At 33.7% G+C, this 18,986-nt stretch overlaps 1 protein-coding gene across 34 annotated transcripts in view; it reads left to right on the top strand.

Moving 5' to 3' along the window:
• Nucleotides 1-18,986, top strand: part of MARCH1 (membrane associated ring-CH-type finger 1) — a 574,299-nt gene that overhangs the window by 432,977 nt on the left and 122,336 nt on the right. For 4 of the 34 annotated variants that reach the window (XM_025050366.1, XM_025050373.1, XM_025050364.1 and 1 more), the window contains one exon: nt 17,395-17,668. The exons of the other annotated variants lie outside the window; for them this stretch is intronic. In XM_025050366.1, coding sequence (XP_024906134.1) covers nt 17,666-17,668 — 3 coding nt within the window. In that variant the 5' untranslated portion in view covers nt 17,395-17,665. The remainder of the gene's footprint in view (nt 1-17,394; nt 17,669-18,986) is intronic. 34 annotated transcript variants of the gene reach the window in all.

Raw genomic sequence — 18,986 nt, 5'->3', positions numbered from 1 at the left:
AACATAAAAGAAACAATAGAGAAAATAGTTCACAAAAGGACAACATGCAGTCTGAAGGATCTGAGTGGACGACAGGAGATATCCATACTGTCAAAGTTATTTATTAGAAATGGTAATGGCTCTTCTTTGCAGTAGGTGACAAGGAAATCTTCTTGGCTCTGATTGTCACTACATGTCCTCTGGTAGCACTTGAGTAGCAAGAGGCATAGCTTTTTGTGAACCTCCTGTTTTAGGATTTCTTCATCCCACTATTAACCTATTCAGTGAAGACAACTGGAATGCATTGTATTAAATGAGATTAATGTTGGAATACAATTATGTATGAGCCTTGCATTTCTGCACATCTTGCTGGCAGGGGCACTGTCTGTCTGTGTTGATATTATCTTCCCGAGGATGTTATATAGTAAAGAGCCTCAGGAGAGAGAGAGAGAGTTTCCCTCTACAGAGCAGGGCAGGCATGCTTACTGGCTATTACAATGTATATGGGTTTCCTAAGCTTAGCGTTTCTCTCCTCTTACACAGTCCATCAAGTGTAAAGACATCACTTGGCTCTCATCCCATTGCCCAGTGTGAATTGGGTCATGGAGAACCAGCACAAATGCTGATACTCTGACTACTACCATTGCTATAGGTGATAAACTGTCCTTGTGTCTGATCCACAAGAAGTAGGTCTTCAGCTGACATCAGTGAAACGGGACCTATACCGGGACCCAACCATATAATGGTGGACAAAATGTGCCCTGCAGTGAAGGAAGTTAGGTGAAAGCATAGTAACTTGAGAGGAGAGGGTTAGGGATGGTCATACTTACAATGACCTCGATCTTTAGCAAAGACTAAAACCGAGCTCTCTCAGTTGGTGTGTAATCATCAATAAGTCTCTCATTTTAAAAGACTGTGAATCAAAATTAGTTCAATCATGCAGCCTGCCTGTAATGATGAGGTAATTTACATATTGGCATATCGGCAAGTAAATGGCAAAAGTGATTGCAACAAGAAAAAAAGTGAACCACAATTTATTGTTTCTTTCATCATCATTCAGGTATTCTGACCTATGAGTGGAATGCCATTTTAGAAGGAATTAGACTCCATCATAAGGTGCATAATGAGAAAAATAAGTTCTTACCACAGGATATGATTTTGTGAAGTCTTAAAGTGATGATTGTTGCCAGAGTTTAAAGAAAATGTACTTTAATCTTAACATGAAAGTGTGAAGTAAAAATTGCCTGCAAATTAGCACATAAAAGAAGTTTAAATTATTATTTATAACTGAAAACTTTTTCTAAGAGAAAATTATTTTCTCCTGAGAATTTATTCTGAATGTCATGTTAGCGAATTTTACATGATTATCTCTTACACTATTTTAGTTGTTAAATACTGAATAGTGTTCTTTAAGGCTCTTAAAAGTGGGGAATTTTTGGGTTCATGACATTTCAGTATAGTGTTCTTTTACTAAGGATATGATGTACTTTGAAATCACTGTTCTATCAGTCTTACCACACATACAGTTTTGCCATTCCGCCCAGCATAAATGTCAAGAGTAAGATGCTCTTTTCATCCTACTGAATTTTCTCATACATAACAGTCAGCCTCCATAATTGATGAATAATCGGTTGTCCAATGAACTAGTCTACTATATCCTTTTTATGATTTGTCTAGTTGTCCTTGTATTTGAGTGGATAAAATGAATCAGTGGAAGCTTTATGAGGGATCTCTGTAATGTACCACATGGAGGAAGAATGTCAAATCTGTTTACTATTCATCGTGTGGTAAAGGGTTGTGAGATGGATGAGATATGAACAAAGATTTATTCCACACATAAACCTTTTTTAAAGAAATGAAAAATCAAAACGCTATTTTGGACAAATTGAAAAAATCTTCTGAAATTTCAACTATGGACTTCAAGAAATTTTTATTTTTATTTTTATTTTTTTTACATTTTTCATCTATGGTTTTATCAGCAGCAAGTGACACTTCTGTTAGAAACTAGTTTAGGAAAGAGTTACAGGTTAGTTAACGGGCCTGAGAATTAAGACTATTTATGATGTTTGAAGTAATTTGTAATTTAAAATATACTTCAGGTTTTAAAGTTTCCTGAGTGCTTTCATGCCCTCCATCCAGCTGTGGCTTTTGTGTGTATGGCAGTGAAATATTTTTCTCAGGCTAGATCGTGAATAGAAGAATGAAATTCTCTTCTGCTTTGCATTTATGAGAGCTGCAGTTTGAGAGAGTGTTTATCACCTGGCATAAAGCACTCCTTAAAACACCATTCTGATTTTTTTTTTTTAAAGAGGCCTTTATTAGGCATAAAGACATTTGGGGCATGTTTTTGTATCTAATATAAATGTACCAGGTGGCCAATAATATATTACTTCACAATGTGAAGAAGATTTTGTTACATCAAAATGTAAACTCTCATGTGCCATATAATCTAAAAGGCAATCATAGATGATGAAAATATTTTTACAAAAATATGCAAAAGCTCCCTGATGCTAAATATATTTTGGGATCTGATAAGGTGTGAGCGAAACAGAATAACATGCCCGTACGTACCCAGCGTTGTTCTGTCAAGTAGTTTAAATGGCTGAAAAGAAGGCTTTGGTTCTCTGAGCATCAACTGAGAAAGACTCATGTTTGCTTCGAGGTCCTGAAATCAGATTAAAATATGTCTTCGGCAGTTTACAGTTGATTGTGCTAATTTAGGCCAGTTTGAAAGCAGACACTGATTTCCTTTAGTTTTTTCTGAAGCAACATGAGTCAAATCTGAACCTCTTTGTTGACATCGGGTCTGTAGGACCTGCTCGTTTCAGATAAGCATATAAACCCTCTCATATCTTCAACGTGTGCACATCCAGACCACCAAGAACTAAACAGCTTCCAGAGGCAGCTGAAGAAAGCTGTGAATGCTGGGAGGTGACTTGAGAGAGTGAGGATAACCATAGAAGTTGTCTAATTAAAGGAGACTTAGACACCACGACTCTGTTTTGGGGCACTGACAAACATAATGCTGCCTTGTACATCCCATCTTTGCTCTTCATGAACATAGGTGGCTCTGCCTTTGTGCCTAAGCTACAAGGATGTGGTTTAAAGCAGTTTAGACACGGACCTAGACTTGTTTCTCTACTTTCACATACATTAGGTATGGTTGGTTTGTATGCCCTATGCAACTAAATGTGTTAGGTCCATCATAAATTTATTAGCCCTTTCACTTTTGTGTACTATGAGAGAAAACAAAAAGAAGACATAATATTAAAAGGGTATGAACAAAGTAAATTATATTTATGCAAGACTTTGTAATGAAAAACAGTCTCTTGCTCATGCATGCACAAAAACTGTTTGTTGACTGTAATAGAATAAAAGCATTCTAGTTGACTACTTTGGAATTTTTTATCGTATTTCTAGGTGTGACATAACTTAGTGTCATTTAGTGTTGATTTTTTTTTACAGAAAAGGAAACCAAAAAAAAAGACATAGGATTTAAAAAGTATGAACAAAGTAAATTACATTTATGGAAGACTTTATTTGTAATGAAAAACAATTTCTTGCTCATATGTGCACAAAAAGTATTTGTTGACAATAATAGAATAAAAGCATTCTAATTGACTACTTTAAATTTTTTATTATAGTTCTTAGATGTGCTATAACTTAGTGTCATTTAGTATTGATTTTTTTTACAGCCCTTAGGCTCTTTAAATATCCTACATTTTTTTTACTTTAGACCCCTTAGGCATCATAACATCTTATATATTTCAGACATCACCACCCATTTCAGCAAGATTCTTTGCACTCTGGGAAAACCTAGGTTAGGATCAGTATCTTCAAATTTTTTTTTTTTTTAAGATTTTAATTCTAGCACATATAACACTGCAGCATATCACAAGAATAAAAAAAAGAAAATTTTAAAGAATTGACAAAGGCTATTCCGGTATAATAGCATTCTGGGAAGGCTTTAGTATTATCTAGATAATTGCATCAGTATATCTTTATTGAATGCATAGTATGTTAGACACTGTCCCAGGTAATAGAATTGTAGCACTAAACAAAACAGGTTCTCCATTGCCATAGCTGTCACATTGTTGGGAAAAATGGACAATAAATAAATAAACAATTATTTAATATAGTACCACATGATTATAATAGCCAGGGAGCTACATGGGTTGCAGTAATAAAAATGAAATATGATGAATGTGTGGGGGCTACTGTAAATAGTGTGGTCAGAGAAGGCTGCTCAGAGTGGCATTCGATTCGAGTAAGGAAGAAGAATTCATATTTGTAGGGAAGGTGTGTGAAGCTGAGGGAACAGCAAGTGCTCCTTATCAGGGGCATGCTTGCCATTTTCAGGATCATTAGGGAGGCTGGACGGAGTTAACAATGGAAAGAACCGCTTTAAAAAAAGGATGAAGCACTAGTCAGGAGTCAGTTCATATAGAACCTTTTGACTCTTAGTAGGAACTTTAAATTTCATTCTAAAAATAAAGGGAAAGCAATAGAGGGCTTTGAGCAGAAGAGTGGTATGATCTGATTAATATATTTTTACTTTATTGAGATATAATTGGCACACTATAAATTGCAAATTTTTAAAGTTTGATAAATGCCGTCATACCTATAAACCTGTTGAAACCATTATCACAATCGATATAATGAACATAACCTTCTCCCCAAAGATTTCCTTGAGTCCTTGTGTAATTCCCCCATCCTGCCCTTCTCTACCACCCTCATCCCCAGGCAACAACTAATATGCTTTAGTTTGCATGCTCTAGAATTTGGACATTCTGTTCTAGAACTGTACTATTATGAAAAGCATGTACTCTTTTTTGGTTTGGTTCCTTTGCTCAGCGTGATTGTTTAAAAAGCCACCTGTATTTTGTGCATCGGTGTTTAACCCTTTTATTGCTGAGTCATATTCTATTGCATAGAAAATCCACAACTTAATTCTTCACATGGTAAAGGACATTTAGATTGTTTCCAGATTTTTTTTTTTTGAGATCATAAATAAGGATGCTATGAAAATTTGTGTGCAAGTGTTTGTATAGACATATGTTTTAATTTCTCTTGGGTAAAATATCTAAAAGTAAAATGGCTAAGACATATGGTAGATGTGTATTTAACTTTTAAGAAATTGCCATGTTATTTTCAAAGTGGATGTACCATTATTTATTTCTACCATCAGTGTAGGGCTGCCACTTCCTCTTATCCTGCCAACAGTTAAAACGGTCAATCGTTTTTGTTTGTTATTTTTAAATTTTAGCCATTCAGATTGGTACATAGTGGTATCTCATTGTGGTTTTAATTTTTATTTCCCTAGTAATGAACCAAAAATATTGACCATATTTCATGTGCTTATTTGTCATCTGAATGCCTTCTTTGGTGAAGAATCTGTTCAAATCTTTGCAAATATTTGAGTTGTTTGTTTTATTATTGAATATTGCAAGTTATTTGTAAAATCGGGATGAAAGTCCTTGATTTAATATGTGATTTGTGTTTTCGCTCTTTTACCAGTATCTTTTGAAGATCAGAAGTTCTTAATTTTGGTGAAGTTCAGTTTATCATTATCTTTAATTTTGTGAGTTAGGCTTTTTGTATCTTATCTAAGAAAACTGTGCCTAACCTGAGGTTACAAAGATTTCTCCTGTATTTTCTTCTAGAAATTTTATAGTTTGGGGTTTTCTATTTATACCTATGATTCATTACGAATTAATTTTTTAACAAGATATGAAAGCTAGAATAATTTTCCTTCCTCTCTCCCTCCTTCCCTCCCTCACTTTCTTTCTTGACAATAGTTACCATTTCTAGTGCTCTTTATCCCTTGCAGAGATCCAGGTTTCCATCAGTAATCATTCTGTTTGAAAGACTTCCTTCGACATTTCTTGTAATGCAAGCAAGTCTGAGGGTGGTGAATTCTTTTAGTTTTTGTATGTTTGAATATGTCTTTATTTTGCCTTCATTTTGGGGAGATATTTTCACTGGGTAAAATTATAAATTGAAAATTTCTTTTTTCTTTTATTGCTTTAAAGATGTTGCTTTACTGTTTTCAAGCTTGCATTGTTTCCAGTGAGAAATCTGCTGACAATCTTAGCTTTGTTCCTCTACATAATGTCTTTTTTTCTCTGCTTGAAAATTTTTCTCTTAATCTGTGGCTTGAGGCAGTTTAATTATGATGTGCCTTCATACAGTGTCTTCGTGTTTTTGTGCTTACTGTTAATTGAATGTCTTGGATCTATGCATTTATAATATCCATCATTTAGAAAATAATATTCTTTACTCTCTCTCTTCTCCACTGGGGATTCCCACTGCGTGTATATTTGGCTGCCTGAACTTGTCCTCCAGCTCACTGATACCCTTTCCATCTTTTTCATCTTTTTTTTTTCCTGCATTCCATTTTAAAGAGTTTTTTTGCTTTCTTCAAGTTCACTGATTGTTTTTCTGTAAATCTAATCTGTAGTTAATTCCACCAGTGCATTATTCATCTCATACTGTAGTTTTCACCTTTAGGAATTTCATTTAGTCTTTTTTTATTTCTTTTATATCTACTTTTTTATGTTTTCAGGCTTGCCTTTAGCATCTTGAACATATGGAATAGAGTCATAGTAATTCTTAATGCCCTAGTGTAGTAATTCTGTCATCCTTGTTATTTATAGAACAGTTTTTAGTTGATTGGTTTTTCTCCCCAATATAGTTTGTATTTCTTGCCTTTTTTTTTTTTTGTATGCCTAGTAACTTTTGATTGCATCACAGACATTGTGTATTTTACTTCACTGTGTACTGGATATATGTATATTTCTAAAAATATTGTTGAACTTTGTCCTGGAATTTAGTTCATTGGAAACAGTGTGATTCTTTTCAGTCTTGCTTTGAGATTGTATTAAGCCAGATAAGACAGATTTTATTCTTGGGTCATTCTTTTTTCTCATTGCTAAGCAAGACCCCCATAATACTGTAACCAATATCTGTAAATTATAAGGTTGTCAACTCTAGCTGTTAGTAATAAACACTATTCCTAGCCTTGTATGATATCTGGGCACTGTTTTCACTAACCTTTTCAGGTGGCCCCTTCAGGTAATTTCCTCACATGCATGTGCTGATCAATGCTCAGCTGACTATCTGAAGGATCCCCTGAGCATCTCTTGAGCTCACTTGCTATGCCATTATCTCTTCTCTGGTACTGAGTTCTATGAACTCTCACCTTGTTGGTTGTCTTTGACTCCCAAAACCATCTCCTCAACTCAGAGAACCTGCCAATTTCTGCTGGACTTTTTCCTCCATATGCTTGCTATTACCTAGAAACTCTCTAGGAGGAAATCTGGATGAACCGTAGGGCTGATTTCATTTGTATGTCATCTCTCAGGATTGCTGTCCTTTGTTGCTCCCTATCTTGAGAGCCATTGTTTCTTATGTTTTGTTGGGGTGTTTTAGTTGTTTCAGATGGAAAGATAAATTTGGTCCCCATTACTCCGGATTGGCCAGAAATAATTCCAATTAATTATGACCATGCAGTGTTACAGTGGGTAATGCTCACAGGGTTCCTATCACTGAGTAGCCTGATTTATTTTAAAGGATAATTCTGGTTGCCATGAGGATAATGGATTGTGTATGTATGTGCTGGGATATAAGGAATGAGTGTCACGTTAGTATTTTTTCCTGAACATAATTAAAATTCTGTTTTAAAATTTATTCCTTTAATTAAATACCAAGGGCTCCATGAAAGATGTGGATACTTATGTCACCTTTCAATTTCAGTTATCTTGGGCAGGCTCTAGATTATTTGAGTGGCTCTTGTCCCTCACCATTCTAGAGATGACTTAGACTTGGGCAAGTAAATTTGAGTTGCCTATTAGAAATCTAGGTAGAGATACTAAGTGGGTAGTTGGACATGATGAGAAAGGAGTTGGACAGATGAGTCTGAAGTTCAAATGAGAGATCAGACAATGAGTTATGAATTCAGATGCCTTTATCCTATTGGTTGTGCTTAAGTCCATTCAACTAGAAGAGTCTCCAATGAGTGACTAAATATAGAAGAAAGAAGTCTAAAAGGTAATCCCTAGGGCCCTCCAACTTTTAGCTGTCTGAAAAAGAAAGAATTCAGCCTAAAGAGTGTTACAATGGTTACTGGAGGCAGGGGTGGCATTGGGAGAGGAAAAAGCAATAAAAAATGACTTTTAATGATATTCGATGCTATGAAATTATCGGACCACAATTAGTAGTCACAAGTAATACCCTTTGGATGTGAAAGAAAGAAAACAGAGCAGTTCCACAAGTACCAATATTATTATTTACTACTTCTGTGAAGTTCAAATGATGACTTCACTCATCACTTATTAAACATTCTTTATCATCAATGAAATTTACATATATTATAAATTTTAATTATTTTTATGTCCTTTAAATTTGCACTTTATTCACTGTGTTGTCAACAAGCAGTGTCTATAAGTATTTGTTGATTGGATGAATAAATTAATGAAATAATGAATACTGAGTAAGTTCAGCTGAATAAATATTGAACTTGTGGCAGAAATTGAGGTGCGACAAGTTAACTAGGGCTATGAGTGAATTACTTCACTCATTCTTATCTGTTTCATCTGTAAAAATAAAAAGTTCAAAAGGTACTTCTTAAATCTGACAGTTGATGATGCTTTGATTGCTCATGCTGACATATTTCCCCATAGTGTTACTTTTAAAATATTGCTTTAATAAAATGTGTAATTCTATGCCATAAAATGCAGTGATAACCTAAAAGTTAAACATAAGTGACTGCTTATATTTTTTATCATTTTTTTAAACATTTACTTTAGAAGATCATTGGAAGCCATGTAAAATAAAATATTCTAAACATAATAGTTTAATGAAAATTAAAAACATATTAACTGGATAGAGACTAAAATTTTTCCATGAAGCATCTCATTTAATTCTTATAATAAAAGTGCTTAATGATGAGTATTATTGTTATTTACCTTTTACAATGGCTGCAACAGATACAGAGAGGTTCAGTAGGTTTCCCAAGATTGCACAGCTAATCAACAAATTATAGAACCAGGACTTAAGCCCTGCGATTTCTGACTTGAGATTCTGTGCCGGTACATGCTGTTCTGAACTGCCTCACAATTACAAACTGAAAAGTTAGAGGATTTGCTCTTAAATTAATTTTCTAAAGCACTTATTAAATGGAAAATGTATTATCTTTTATCATTTAAATTCTCATTATTTTCTCTTACCTTATTTTCCTTATCCATGTTTTCTTCTTCAGTGGCATGATTTATATCACCCATTGTGAAATATAAACTCACTAAAATAAATCAGCAACTATAACATCACATACTTCAGGACACTTATTTTTTCTAAAGACATTATAAATTTATATGTCTTGTTAAAACATTTATTCTCACACGGCCATTAAATTCTATGAAAAAATTTAATTTGCCCATTTGAATAACTATGGATAAAATCTTTCTAGATTTGTAATAGCAGCCAACTCAAACTTTGGTCGTTCTGTGAACTTTTTGGTTTTTAGGTGATGATTTTTTTTTGCAAATGGCTGCACTCCAACCTGCCAGCTGCCTGTAAATGATTTACCCACTTGTCCCCAAGCGACTAATCTTGGAGTTGCCCCAGGACAAGTCAGCACCATTACAAAACAAATGGAACATCATGTTCTTGGACTCCATTTGCAAAGGGAGCATATTAGTAATCTGTTAACATGATAAATTCTACATACATATTTATAGGTTAAGCTCTGTTTGATTTTCTAGAAAAATAATGGATTTTTATTGTTTTTTTATGTTGTCTGATTTTAGTTGACTTTAATTCTATCTAGCATCAACATCTGAAATCAATATTATCATCTGGAAGGCTATGAAATGACTCTTACCTATTACTATAAAAGTAATTTGCAAGTTACTAAATAAAGATATATAAAATTGTGCATCTTGTCTTGTGAAGCAGATTTTTTAAATTATGACTAAAACCAACTAATAGTATCTATTAGATGCTTGTTTTTTATATAAATTGAATCATATTTACTAGATTTGATAGGCCTCCTAGAACCTGCCATCATAAAAGTTCAGTGCTTTTTGTTTTATAAAGACTTTCAGAAAACCAGTTACATAAGCACATGAATCTCCTGGTGATAAATAATAATTTACTAACATTATTTTATTTTAAACCACCAATTTGAGTTCCCGATATTTTGAGTCATTTTATTCTGAGTACCAATATTTTGATGACTGCGTATACCTATCTTCTTGTATTCTTGATAAAATTTCTGTACTTTACATTTTTATGTTTGTCAAAAAATTTAGAAACTAAATTATTCCCTGGACTATCTTATTATAAGTGGAGATCTAGGAACCGTTAATCTTTATTTATCCCACAGAATGTGGTGGAAAATTTATTCATTTTTTTTTAATCTCCTTGTGGTCAAAGGTCTTAATGCCTTTTGAACTTCTGATACTGAAGTAGAGAATTTTCAGCAGATATGCCAGACCTTATTGTATTGTGTTTTATCCCTAGAGATTCTTTATATTACGTGAAATTCAAATGTCTTGAATAGTCATTAATTCATGTTCTTTTGTGCACATATGTGCATGTCTTGGATCTCAGTGATTTCCACTGAGATTAAAGGTCAGCCCCTTCAGATTTTTACATCTGGGTAGTTGAAATTATGTAAACACTTTATAAACCTAAAGAAGCTCAAATATATAAAAGTTAGTATCTTTGCTGAGAGAGTATCAACTAAAGTAGATGCAGAATAACATAATACTGGAATTTCAGGTATCACTTTCAGGGTATCAGTCTACTGTTTTTTCCACCTCTTTTTTAAAATATCAGCTCACCATCCTAGGTCAAAGTATGACAGCTTCTGATTAATTCAGTACTGCTACTAAACATTCATAAATAGTGTTACCACATGGAGGATTTGATAGTATTGTATATGAAATCCAAAATATAATATGCTATGGCCAAAATCAGTTCAATGTTGCTTTGTATTTGTAACTTTATAATTTACCACATTTAAAAAACAGGTATGAGTTTTTATTTTACTATTATACATGCATAATAATAAAGGCATATTTTATTATGCATGAATGAAATATCTTATAAATTACCATTGTATACTTGCTGTCTATCTCAAGAATACCTATGCTAATATCTCTCTGAAACAAACATAAAGAATGAATCATAGTTTTATTTAATGTATTAAACATCTCTGATGCTCCAGGCAAGTATTGGATTGGATTTAAGAGAATAAAAATGTAATTGAAATATAGTCCCTTCTCTTGAGAAACAATTCGTCAAGTAATAGTAGTAGAATAATATATATAAACTTACACCCAAATTAATTTTGTTAGTAATTGTTATTTATGAACGAGTTTCCACAATTTTTATGTTAGAGAAGTTTGTGGACAGTAGCATAGTTAGAACTAGGAGCTAGGAGGTTTCTATAGCAGTTGAATTTGTATAGCAAGAAAATTTTGACTTCCATCATGTATTTATTTGGGGTGGCTTCTACATGCATGGTGGAGAATCAGGCAGTTCATGGAAGTGAAGTGGCTAAAACCTTGCATTTTCAAACCTTTCCCTTCAATTGCCTTTTTATTGAAAGTGTTCCAGAAATCCTACTTAGTCTGGTATTTATAATACTTACAATCATTAAAAACCTAAAAAAAGAATAAGCGAGACACTGAGAAGTAAAGTGGCCCCAAATCGTACGCTAGTGATTGGTGAACTGATCTAGAATTTGAACCAGTTACATTATCAAAAATGGGCCATAAATAAATGAAAGTGAGGAAAAGGACTGAAAATTCACTGTGATGTTTATTGTTTTTTATTGTTATTACTATGCTTATTATATATTTACTAATTGATGTCTTATTTGGTAGCCATAAATCATTTCTTCCCATCTCTTTACTACCACACATTTCATCATAGTTGTTTACTACAATGTGCCAACTTGTTAAGACTTCTCTGTAAGTGACCAAAGCCACTGAGGCTAATGGTTGTGAGTGTCATTTAGGTGAGTGCCTGAGGCAGCCGTCCCATTCCATATAGTTTTATCCTATTTGATGAGGTCTTGCACCTCTACTACTGTCCATAGGTGAGATTAGAAGGGGTAGTTTTAATTTTATGAAGAAATGCTTCATAACATATGTCTGAAATTAATTTTTTCACATTTTCAAATAATGGATTCAGAACTATTTCTAACAGATTATGTCACTAATGTAATAAAAAACAGGCTGTACATAAATAAGATACAAAACTTATATAAAGCATAAGATTATGCTACCATTTGTTTAGCATATTATGTTCCACACTAAACACTTTATCTAATTTAATTCCCACTGAATAATTTCATTCTCACAACAACCTTGAGAGGATTGTATTATTATCAGCATTCTACAGATGCATCAACAGAAGTTGCAAGTGGATAAGTAACTTGCCCAAGGTCACACCAGAAGTAGTGTGGTTGGAATTTGAGCCCAAACATTCTGACAAATTTACTATTTATTGGTTATAATACTATGTTAAGTAATAACTCTCCAGTGCCATTTCTAATCATTTCCTCCTGGGTTAAAGAGAGTGTGTATGTGGAAAAATTAAATTTGATTTTACTATGGGCCCTTGTGAGGTTGCTTATTTTCCTACCCTCTATCATTTGTCTAATCATAATAGACAAGAATCCCGAAATTCTTGTCTGACTGTGTGGATTCAAATTTTTGGTTTGTTCTTAAAATAGTTTAAGATGGTAGCAACAGAGAAAGATAAAGGTAAAAAGAGAAAGGATATATTAAAGCTGCTGATTGTTTAGAAACAGTCCGGCTGTGATCTTTCTCATCCACGGGTGAGATTTGCATTCATGCAAACTAAGGTTGACTTTCAGGCTGTCTTCCTAAAAAGAGCTCCATTAAATGCTGCCTTAAGATATGTAACTCTAGATATGTAACTCTAGACTTCTTCCTGGGACAATATTGTTATATAAGAGGGATTGTCAGAAAATGACCAAAAATAAGTAACAAGAAAAAGACCTGAAACTTAGATATGTCAGATTTTCTGATTCATACGTAGGTTGTGTGCCTATTTGTTTAACTAGGAAAATCTCGTCTCCTCAGATATTTTACAGAATGAGAATTTACATACCCAAGGATAAAATTTCATCACATTTCTGGTTTTTTGTTTTTTTGTTTTAGTTTCAGGTATACAGTACAATGGTTAGACATTTATATAATTTATGAAGTAATCCCCGCAATTACTCTAGCACCATTTGGCACTGTACATAACTATTACAATAATATTGACTATTTAACCTATTCTATATTCTACGTCTCCATGACTATTTTGTAACTACTAATTTGTATGTCTTCACCCCTTCAACTTTTTCACCCAGCCTCTCAACCCTCCTCTCCTCTGGCAATCACTGGTTTGTCCTCTGTATCTTGTCAAGTTTCTTTACCTATTACTAACAGAAAGAAAGAGAGAGGAAGAGTTGAATAATGGAGTCAGGGCAAGAATAGAAGTCGAGCACAGTAATGCAATGCTTGAAGTAGGTCCATCCCATTTAAGTGAGGCTCTTCCCAAGTACAGAGTAAGAATTACCAACCTTTGCATGCATCATAAATTCCCCTAAACATACATTTGCTTGGATTGCAAAATGTTTAATATTTTAAATTTTATGCCTTCAGATAAGGAATGTATTGTTGAATTTATCATAGAAACAGCTTTGTGTTTTTTCATACTAAATCTATGGCACACACACACACATGACACACACACACACACACACACTTCAATGCACACATACACCTACCATGTAGATTTTAGAATTTTTTAATCCTATTCCAAAATTTAATAAAAAAATCTAGCCTGAACTTTCCTTGACAGTGTCTTAAGAAATATATAATTACTGAAATGCTTTTACTAGAATAGAAGATGAAAAATGCTAATGAAAACATCCCACTATACAGCATATTTTAAATGGTCTCTAATGTGTGAACTGTATTACAAACATGTCTCCATTCCTAAATTGTACCCACAGAAGAAAACAATGTAACTCATTCAAAAAAGTGGTTTGAAAGGTACGTGATAGATTTTCTAGTAGCTGCAGACTGTGGTTGGTCAAATATGACCATACCTCCAAAGTGATCTTCTAAGATTTTAATGTAATCAAAATAGCAAAAATTAATAATAATTTTTTAGAAAACTGTACAAGGAATACTAAAGATAATTTTTATCCATCAGGTCTAGAAAGAAACAGATGGCACTTTCGAATTGGATAATTTGAAAAGAATTAATAGTCTTTACAACCGGTGTGAGCAGATTATATAGAGAATACAAAGGATAGTTCACTACCCCATGGCTAGAAACAGCAGTGGGTGGTTTCTACCCACAGGCTTGAAGACTCCAGGAGAAGGAGCACTTTCCAGATTCCAGATACAGAGAAGGGTTTGTGAAAAAAGGCTCCCTGACAAATGCTGAGACCTGCAATTTAGGGACAGGCCAGCCTCTGCTGATGTCCCAAGGAGGGTTAAATTACTCTGCCTTCATTATCCTCCATTCCTGTAATCACCTATGGGGGCTCTGCATTGATAAAATGAAATTGGAAGTCAGAGAACAAAGGAGACTGAGATGAGATCCATCCAGGTGTGCCTCCTGAGCACATGGCATCGTGGAGATGAGTGGGGCATGGATCTTAGAGAGAAATGGAGATGATCAGCACACCTGTGACTATAACATTTGGAACATAAATGAACATAAGATGTCTTTAATTATTGCTGAAACTCTGAGGTTCCAAGACAGGAAAGAAAAAAAAAAGCCTAAAGATCAGTGAAATGTTAAGCATTTATTGGAAAAACAATCATATAATTAATAAGAAAGGGGTCTTTATATTTTGTGTTTTGCAAAGAAAAAAATCTTTTTAAGGAAACTGATGGTAGATTTTTCTTTTGGCAATATTAAGTAAGAAGATTATTGTGAGAGTGTATGAGCAAAACAAACTTTATATAAAGATCAATAAAAAATACAAGAAGTTTTGTAAATTATGTGTCTACTCTTAGAATACTAGAGGAGTGGTGAGCTCCTTGTTTTTAATGCGAACATAGTCATATAGAACAGAATTGTGGGAACAAATAAAACTTCATATATTATACTCTTATAAGGTTCAACTGTTGTACACTAAAAGCGTATACTGACCTCATTCCTTGTACTATTAAAAAAAAAAAAAACATAACCGTAATCACCTTTTCACACGTGCCACTGAACTGAAATCCTCACTTTCTGCATTTTAACAGCCATTCAGTGCTCCTTATTTTCTGCCTTTTCATAACTGGATGATGTGCGAATTATAAACCCCAGGGCTTTTTCCCGGGTGCTCTGGCCATTAAGCCAGTGATCACCTTACTATGTACTTCTTTCCATCCAAATAAGATTCAGTTTGAAACATTTTCACTACTGGAATGTGCAGAGTTTTTAAAAATAAACATATCCTTTTGTTCTCATGCTAGGAATTGCAATTACTAACTTGTTCAGATTGACGTGTCATTCATCAGTAGACGGTCTTTTTTAGAAGTGTGTACATCAAGGGCATGTTTTTGCACAACTTTTTAGGGATGGAGGGGAGATTTCCATAGCATGAGTTTTGTATTTTTTTATTTCCTAGCTAACACAATTGTTTGGGCCATCTGAATACAAATAAAGCTGTTATTCATTATCATAATTAGCAAAATGAGTGAGTTTTTACATTAAATTTGGTATTTGGGAATGATATGCTTATTTAAAAAAAATTTAGAGTATTTTCAGAAAATCCTATATCAGTAAAATTTAACAATAAATGTGGCCACTTATAAGTAAGTGTTCATTTCACTGATCTTTCTTTAACTCTAGCAAATCCAAGCTTAAAATTCCTAATAAGTCTAGTTTATATTTACATGGTGATTTACAGTTTGGAATATATTTTCTCAGAGTTTATCGTATTTGCTTCTATGGCTATTCTATAAGGTCCTGAGGCCTATTTTGCAAATTCAGCAAGACAGGGCCAAAGAAGGTAAATGATGTTCTTACGGCCACATAGTCATGAAGCTGCAATTCTAATGCAGGTAACCACAAATCCTGCGACTTTTTCACTAATCCTACTTGACTTAATAATTGATTCAGTGCCTTATGTTCCAGGTACTGTACTGTCTTGAGGAATAAGCATCAAATGTTCCTTGTAGCTCTTTTTGATCACACATACACTCACACACTTCTTTTTATGATATATACATATATGTGTATATGTATTGATATCTTACCAAAAAAAGACTATGAAAAACAAGTAAAACTGTACAATACAAAGATATTTACAGAAAAAGCTAGAATATCCCCCATGGGCCTCACTGCTCCCCTTCAGTCCCACCATGCTAAGGGACTGAAGCCATTGTGAGTAGATTGGTATATTAATAACTAATATTGGATGAGCATATTTTGCTCAGTCAAAAATATATATGTAAATAGAAAACATGCGTAGAGCTTCTGTATACTTGTTTTTAAAGAAATGAAAACTTCTACTCATTGTTCTTTTTTACCTTAATAATATCTCGTGGATAGATATTACTTCCTGCCAATAGACAAAGTTATAACTTCATATTTGCATTATAATTCTGTGTATCTATATATAATTTTAACATAAACAGGCATCCAAAAGGCTCTTGTGCTCTTTTGCTTTTTAAGGACATATTTTGCCTTATCTTCTCCTCTTTTTCCCTCTTCCACTGTCTCTCCCTCTGCCCTCCTACTACCGCCCTCCCCGCGAAAAAATTCATGCTAACACACTCATGCATATCGCTCTTTGATGTTTTGTCCTTGTGTAGTCATGTACAAATACGTGTCTACACGCAAATATATGTACACATAGGCACTTCTTATAAAGGTTCTGTCCTTTTACGTTTTACAAATAATTATATCATACCACTGCTCATTGTACTCTTCACACTCAGTCTCATCTTGTGGAAATCCCTTTAGGTCAAATGGCAGAGACCCAATTTGTAAATTAAATGGCAGAGACCCAATTTGTAAATTATATATATGCAAATTTATATATATATAAAATTTACAAATATATATATATTCTTAAGATATATATATTCTAATATATATTCTTAAAATATTGAAGATGTGGCGAGCTTCCTGGTTTTTTTCTTAATGATTGAATAGTATTTCAAAGTGCTTATCTACTATAACTTACTAAATAATTTCTTTATTGATATGTGTTGTTTGCTCTGTTAGTCTGGATCTAGTCAAGAGAGAGGAACCAGACTTTTTGTTTTCCCACAGAGAATTTAATATAAACATAGTGCCCAGCTATAAAAGAGTGTTAAATATGTAACATAAAAGGGAAAACAAAACACACTAAGATATTACAATTTGGAATTGCAGGTCTGGGTGAATGAATGAAGGAAAGACATTGGAACGGTTAAAAGCTTGGAATAGGAGCCCCATGGAACTGAAACTCAGACTTCTGAGGAGAGATCCAGCTGGCTGGTGCTTGTGTCTAAAAAGTGCAACGAAGCTCTTTCTGAGGGTGTTAGAAAAACTGCACACTGTACCCAGCTGCTGCTACAGGAGGGAACTGCAGCTACCAGGGTGAAGAAGCATTTTTAGAAGGATGCTCACTCACACGAGAAGCAGATAAGCCAACAGGAAGCAAATGGCAAGGAGCCTTTTCTAGCCTTTCAGTTTCCCTGTGGTACCCCCTCCCTAGCAGAGCTTCAGAGGGAGCCAATAATGAAACAGTAATGTGGGTTGCAGAGTTCTAGCCCCAGCAGAATTTAGGAGGGTGGGCTTAAAGCTTTGAGACGGTAACTGGCACCTCTTTATTGCCAAGATTTTTTTTTTTTCAATTAAGGACAGAGTCGAATTAAGTGTTCTTATTCACATATCTTTGTGTACCAGTTTTTTTATTTCTCTGGGATAGATTCCCAGGAGTCAGATTACTGCATAATATTATATTTTTACTTTTACCAGATGTTACCAGATTTTTTTAATGATATTGCAAAAATTCACACTTCGACTAACAATTTTTAAGAGTACTTTTCTTTTATCCTCACCAGCAATAAAGGCTATTACTCTTTTCAATTTTTCCAACATGATAAGTACAAAGCAGTGTATTATTTTTATTTGCATTTTCTTGACTGACTTTAAGCAACTTGTCATATGTTTATTAAAAATCTGTAGTTCTTTTTTGTGTGTGTGAATTTCTATTCTTATCTTTTGTTTAAATTTTTTCTATCAGGCTTCTTTTCTGTTGCCTTTCTGTTGTCTTTCTGTGTGAATAGACAAAATCTCTTTGCATATTATAGAAATTGAACTTTATCAGTCTCTATGCTGTACTTTTTTTAACTCTTGTTTGTTTATTCACTTTAACTTTTGTCTTTTTTTCAAATACAATATAATCAAATATGATATAGCTTCTGGTTCCTGTATTAGTTATACTCTCCCACCTCGATATTGAATTTATAATTTAGGTTCATTTCAAAGATTTCTTTTTTATTTCTCATATTTAAGGCTATACAATCTAGAGTCTTTGGTTGTACATACAATGGGATAGGGGTTTGACTTTTTCTTCTACATGGAGAGCCAGTGGTCCAGAAACATTCATTATACTATCATTTCAATATTGACTTGAAATACCAGTTTTGTTCTATGTGAAATTCTTATATCTATTTCTGGATTTCCTATTCTGGATTTCACTGGGTTAATTCTCATCTCGATACCATAGTGACTTAATCACAGTGACTTTTAATACAGATAATGCCTAACATAGGGAGACCTTCTGTTTATCATTACTTTCTTGGCTATTCTAAGGTATTTCTTTTTCTATAGATGTTCTTTAAGATCATTTTCTCTCCTTCAGAAAGAAAGGCATTAGCCCCATTGGGGATTTAAATGGAACTAAATTCTACTTATATGTCAATTTTGTGGAGGATTTATATTTATGAAATTATCTTCCCGTCAAGGAATGGTGCTTT

This window comes from Pteropus alecto, unplaced genomic scaffold, assembly GCF_000325575.1.
Source record: "Pteropus alecto unplaced genomic scaffold, ASM32557v1 scaffold166, whole genome shotgun sequence".
Lineage (NCBI taxonomy): Eukaryota > Metazoa > Chordata > Mammalia > Chiroptera > Pteropodidae > Pteropus > Pteropus alecto.
The sequence above is the reverse complement of the archived record's forward strand: the minus strand, read 5'-3'. Positions and strand labels throughout refer to the sequence as shown.